Source organism: Schistocerca piceifrons, chromosome 11 (genome assembly GCF_021461385.2).
Source record: "Schistocerca piceifrons isolate TAMUIC-IGC-003096 chromosome 11, iqSchPice1.1, whole genome shotgun sequence".
NCBI lineage: Eukaryota > Metazoa > Arthropoda > Insecta > Orthoptera > Acrididae > Schistocerca > Schistocerca piceifrons.
In genome coordinates, this window is record NC_060148.1 from 25,786,854 (window position 1) to 25,793,106 (window position 6,253).

A 6,253-nucleotide genomic window follows, 5' to 3' on the forward strand; every position below is an offset into this window, starting at 1 on the left:
CCGTGCCCTTTCAAAGGAACCATCTCGGCATTCGCCTGAAACGATTTAGGGAAATCACGGAAAACCTAAATCAGGACGGCCGGAGACGGGATTGAACCGTCGTCCTCCCAAATGCGAGTCCAGTATGCTAACCACTGCACCACCTCGCTCGGTGTTTTAGTGCTAAGAGGGCTTGCAAGAGTGTGACATTCCGTTGTGCAGTGACTTTGGCAACTGTCGTCCTCGTATTTTTCATCACAATCCTCTTCAATGACCCCGTCTGTCACACTCACTCGACACAGATTTTCGTTCGTGTTGTGACGTAGCAGATAATGTTCTCCTGCTTTCCCTGTTTGTGTTACATATATCTTCTATACTGTGCCTTTTGAAAGCTCGAGCACAGAAGCACCCACTGTACGATCACCGACAATCTGCCCACATTAAAATTCACTTAGCTCCAATGCCTCCCACGTGTGATTTGTGGTTAAATACAGACAAGAGCTTTCAAATGCCCCCATAAATGAAAGTCAAGAGGGTTGAGGTCAGGAGAGCGTGGAGGCCACGGAATGCACCGAATCTGTTGTTGAGAAGGGTACGAACACTTCGACTGAAATGTGCAGGAGCTCCATCGTGCACGAACCACATGTTGTGTCGTACTTGTAAAGGCACATGTTCTAGCAGCACAGGTAGAGTATCCCGTGTGAAATCATGGTGGTGAATTGAGGAAGTACAGCACATACAGATGAAACTAAAATGAGCTCTAACATGGAAATTAAGCATTTCCGGACACATTTCCACATAACATCTTTTCTTTATTTGTGTGTGAGAAATGTTTCCTGAAAGTTTGGCCGTACCTTTTTGTAACACCCTGTATATCGTGAAGAGACCATGAGGATAAAGTCAGAGAGGTTAGAACCCACAGAGAGGCATACCGACAGTCTTTCTTTCCACGAACAATACGAGACTGGAATAGAAGGGAGAACCGATGGAGGTACTCGAGGTACCCTCTGCCGCACACCGTCAGGTGGCTTGCGGAGTATGGATGTAGATGGAGATATGAAATTTACTTTTATTTGTGTACGTTCTGTGCTCGGCATATTATATTGAAAAGTCTAAGCTCTCCATTCTTAATATGTACTGTGCTTGCTCGGTACATTATGTTGACATACCTAAAATTCCGACAGGCTTTGGTGTGTACTTCTACTACGGCATCAAACATAGCACACTGGAGGAGGAAGAACAACAGAGACTCCGTGAAGAACAAGAGGAGGAGGAGCAGCGCTCCGTGTCCGGCATCCAGGGGGGCATCGGCGGAGGCTCCGACACCGGGGGCGGCATTGAGATGTCCGTGTCGCCCGCCCGGCAGACGCCCCAGGTGCCGGTGCAGACCGCGGGCTCGGCACCAGTAGCGGCGACTGGCAGAGCCTCCGACCTGTTCGTTCCGCCGACCCATTTTCCGACGTGGGACGATTGAGACGGTGGCCGTCGTGGAGGCAGGACCGTAGCAGCTGGGGTTCGGGGCCCTGCTCTGACGTGCCACGGACCGAGCGAGTGGTGAATGGCGAGTGAGGTGACCGGCAGCTGTGGCGGGCGAGACTGTGGGGGCGGTATGACCGGTGCCCGGGTTCCCGGTGCCTGCTCGCGTATGGGGTCAGTGACGAGATGGACTGCGTGGAGTGTGGTGGCCGGGGAGTCTGCAGACGTCAAACGGTGCACGGAACATCCCCGTCTGGTCTGCTGACAAACTGGCTGAAGCAGCCTGGAAAACTGTCTCGTCGTGTGAAGCAGTGATCGGCAGTGAATTTGACTGTCGAACGACTGCAAATTCGCCAGTTACTTAGCTGACATAGAGGCAATATGAACAGCTGTGATGCAGCACAGAGGATCCATTTTCGTGTGTCAGGGGATGGCTCTAGACTCCACTGTCCAGCTCCTTTTCTGAGGAACATCTCGGGTTGTTGTAACTGGAGTATTTCCTAGCATTTACTGCTTGATTTCAGTCATCAAACCTTGCTGTGATGTAAATGTTGAGACCTTACACTCATTCGTAATGAAAGCTACTGACATTCTTGTGCAACTGTGTTTTGTGTAGAGGTGTTCAGTTATGCCCTGATAATTGCAGCAATATTAATTTCCAGAACTTTTTGGTAATTCAGTTGAAAGAGGTAACAGCACCAAAACTGTCCGTGCAAAACACCTCAGAGTGAGGGAATGTGACAGTGTTGATGGTGATCTGACCATCACATTCCCACAGCCTTTCTTGATGAGGTGACACTTCTCCCATTGTCTCTCACTGAAATCAACAATACAAAAACAATAATATATATATCATCTCACCAATGTCTCCTACACAAATATATGTTACACAACACTTGCGCTTCACAATGAAGAAGTGCACAAATAAAGATAACCATCCACTTTAATCAACTAAACCCTCAGGAGTCACCTAATTCCACAGTGTAATGTGACAGTAACAGAGAATCAATACATACACACATTAGCTGCTGAACTTGTAAGATGGTACGTAATTCCCACTACTTGGCCAGTTGTTCACAATGTCATTCTTACATCGTATGAACTATGAAATCCAATTACTGTTGCTGTTGTAGAGGAAACCCCGCCGTGTTTTGGTGGTGCATAATAGTATGCAACTGTGCACTGACTAAGTACTGGTAATTCACTCCTACTCATCACACTTAGGCCGTATGTGTAGAATACCAATATACAAGTTGAAACTGTCAGAAGAAGGAAATAAAAAGCTGTTCATAGTACTTTACCTATGAAATACTGGTAAGCTGATGGGTGCAATAGTTCTTTTCAGAAACTAGGTCCTCACCTGCCAAGTCTGAATGGCTGACAATGAATGCAAGTTATCTTATATGCAGGAGTGAGTGTAAGGTAACTGAAGATACCGTGTACGTAGTTGTAATGTGCACAAAATGGTTAATGCAGAAACAAAACCAATTTTTCAGTTTTTCATATAAAAGTATTTGACACACAATACTGGGCAATCAAAGTAGAAAGTATATTTTGATAATGAAGCTAGTTTTGATTTATTTCGGCAGGAATCTATAACATTTAATACATGTCGCTTTTTGAGACAGTAGTGGATCCCTGTATCTTGCTGACGATTATGGCCTGGATTGGCACGCAAACGTCACTGACTGTAAAAAATTAGTATTGACAAGTACTGATGTATAGGTAGTGTTCATCTTGCTATCTTTACATCTGCATCACAGCTGTCCAAATCAAAGTAATACTGCATCTTGATCTATACCAGCACTGAATTTCCTGTACCAGTAGAGCCCTCGTAGGTAATTTGCTGGCCTCATTCAGCAGTAGTACTGGCAAGTGCCAAGGCTTCCATCTTGTAGAGGATGAACAAAGTATACCAACAGAGCACAATGCAGCTTCAAGTTCCCACTTAGCCTTCCATCCTGGAATATAAAATGTGTGGGAAAGCTCACCCCATACTGAGCAGGCACAATATCCAATGCATTGATGAAACCTTGTTTCTTTGAGGACTATGTGAGAGAAGCGAGTATTTTTTCTTGTTTACTAGCTGTAAATCCCTAGTTAAGTTTTCTAGTTTATCCTAGAAGTAAACTTAAAAATGCATGTCTTCTTACTTTTTAACTATCTCTTGATGACTGGAAATGTGTCCTTTTTTTTTTTTTTTAAGTGATGGAGAATCTTTTTCAATCATGTTAGTCACATTATGAATCATTGGTTGCTGATTAGAGGAAGAAAGTGACTGGTCAGTGTTCATGACACACTGATGTAATTTTTTCTATTCTTTATCAGTGTCTTCTACAACAAAGATTCAACAAAGTGTGAATTCATTGACGATATATTTTTGGTATTAAACTATCTTGTGTGTTATGATAGCTTTAATTCAACTTAAATATTCTATATGTGTTGTCTTCTATTGAACCAGTGATTTTAATAAGTAAACAACACTTCCATTCAGAAACTTTTTGAAGATCTCACTGCAAGAAAATTACAGATTACTAGTTGGTACAGAATACTAAAAAAAGAATAAAAACAGAAAAAGAACATCTCATAAATTTATTGCTGTGAATTTTCCATATCATTGTTCTGTAGAGCAGACATGATAGTTTTTTTGAGAAGAGGTACTTCAAATGGAGAAATATTTTTTATTTATTTAGTAAAGTACTTGCCCTTTAGTTCCTAGTAGTTAAGTGAGTTTAAATCTCATTTGATTAGAAAAAATATTTATTGTAGTGTATTTTGCAAAAGACTGAGGCAAAAACATTGAAAAAAAGAGCTTCTGAAAGAAAAACTCTGATGTTTTGATGTAAATGGAGCTTGTAATTTAAATTTACCTTCCGTAGAATGAAGGAAGCAAGAAACTATATTTTTTTGGAAAAATGGAATGTAGTAAACAAGTTTTCTTGCACTGACCAATTGTTCTGTTCCACAGTGTACTATATCATAGATGTCAAAGAGGAAAAAATATTCTGAGGTTTTTGGGTGATAGTTACAACGAAAATCAAAGCACCACTGAATTTATTTCATAATTCATGTCAGTAGGTTTCCTTATATAGCAAGAATGTCATTATTCAAAAACCTTAACTTACAAAGTCCATTTTTCCTAAAAAATACTTGAGGCACACGCCATGTTCCTTTTCTTTTGTTGAACACTTCTTTGCTGATCACACAGAATCCTTTGCAACATTGTACTGAAGCTTAAGTTGTACAAAGATAAGACTCTGCACTTTAAACCAAAATCAGAGGAGCACTTCATAATATAGATGAAACAGAAGTAGCTTCCTTTGCTAAGAAGAAAATCATTTTAAAAGGATCAAATTTAACAGGATTATTACCCTTTTGTAACAGCACTGCACAGTTCTCCCTATATTCTCTAGTTTAGAAAGAAGTGATAAGAATGCAGTTGATTTGCATTTGCTTCTTCTTCTTTTGCTTCACATCCACTACTCGTACCTCCTCTCACAACAATCCACATCCCCTCCCTTTGCCAAGCCCACACCCAGTCACCCTAAGAAATACTACCATCATTCCACTTGGAGAGTGAAATACAAATGATTTTTACAAAATTCTAAGTGTGTGATATGTAGAAATATTACCTGTATACATATGCATTAATGGAAAAGAAAATGCAATAACCATAAAAGTATTATTGTTAATGTTATAAATATTATTATTATTATCATCACTACCAAAACTATGAGATTCAGATCTATTGCAATAACAAAAACAGTATATAAAGAGTTTACTTCAGTTGTAAAAAAGAACTTACATTCATGTTATAGTATCGTAAAACTGTAATGCACGTTTTAAGGCAGGTATTTCGCAATGTTCTTTAAAACATTGAATTATTAAGCAAGATGAAGAAATGTTACACTATAAAACCCATCATAAATGTGTAAATATTGTCCAATGGTGGGAATGCATCCTTGTCTTGTTTAACTGAGTATATGAGTAGTGAAGTAATCTGTGAAATTAAAGTTAGAAAATATGCCAACCAATGTTCAGTGCCTGTAATATTTTGAAACAAGAAGTAATATAACTGTAATATATTATTATTTATAGCAGTTATTGCATAAGAAAAGTCATGTACAAACTTGGAAACTGGACTTCCGTCAACAATGAATTCTTTTTTATACTTTCACAATTTAGTACATAAATTTACTGCATATTAGGGTGAAACAGATGGTCCATTCCTAGTATTGCTTGTATTTTTTGCTCTACAAATGCAACTTCAGTTAACGTACTAAGAGAAAGATATCTGTAGAGCAACTTACCAGCTGAAAAACCTGTTGATACAACAGGTTTATTTAGATTTTATGAATGGAATACTACAAACTGCACATGTAGTTTGAGTACATTTTGACAAATATCTTTTAAGTTCATACTCTACAGGAACAAAAAGTAAGAAGATGCTTTATGATTTACAATAACAGTTAAAAATAACTCACTGTAAACAAATGCTAGAACACAAAAAAGCAATTAAAAATGTAGTCCAGCAGGCTTTCCAAGTTTGACACAGCACAAAAAAATTGTTAAAATGACAGTACTTCTCTGACAGTACATAAGCAATTTGTATACCTTTGCTTTGCTGTCAAGGAAGTGCGCATGTCACTTAAAAGTAAAACGTATGGCCTACATAATTTTAAAGAAAGAAAGAATTTTCTGATTTTCGGACTATAGCATGGGTTAGAAAACTGATTGAAAAGTATGAGATCATAATAATCTTCTTGCCATTATTTTTCTTGGCTTTTGCATTCTGTGT

The 6,253-nt window shown here is 39.3% G+C and overlaps 1 protein-coding gene across 1 annotated transcript in view; it reads left to right on the forward strand.

The window, feature by feature from the left end:
- The window catches only part of LOC124720151 (probable cationic amino acid transporter), a 444,710-nt gene extending 441,119 nt beyond the window's left edge, over window positions 1–3,591 (forward strand). Inside the window, exon 15 of the mRNA XM_047245457.1 lies at window positions 1,164–3,591. Within this exon, the coding sequence (XP_047101413.1) occupies window positions 1,164–1,453 (290 nt within the window). The 3' untranslated portion in view covers window positions 1,454–3,591. The remainder of the gene's footprint in view (window positions 1–1,163) is intronic.
- The last annotated feature ends 2,662 nt before the right edge of the window (window positions 3,592–6,253 follow it).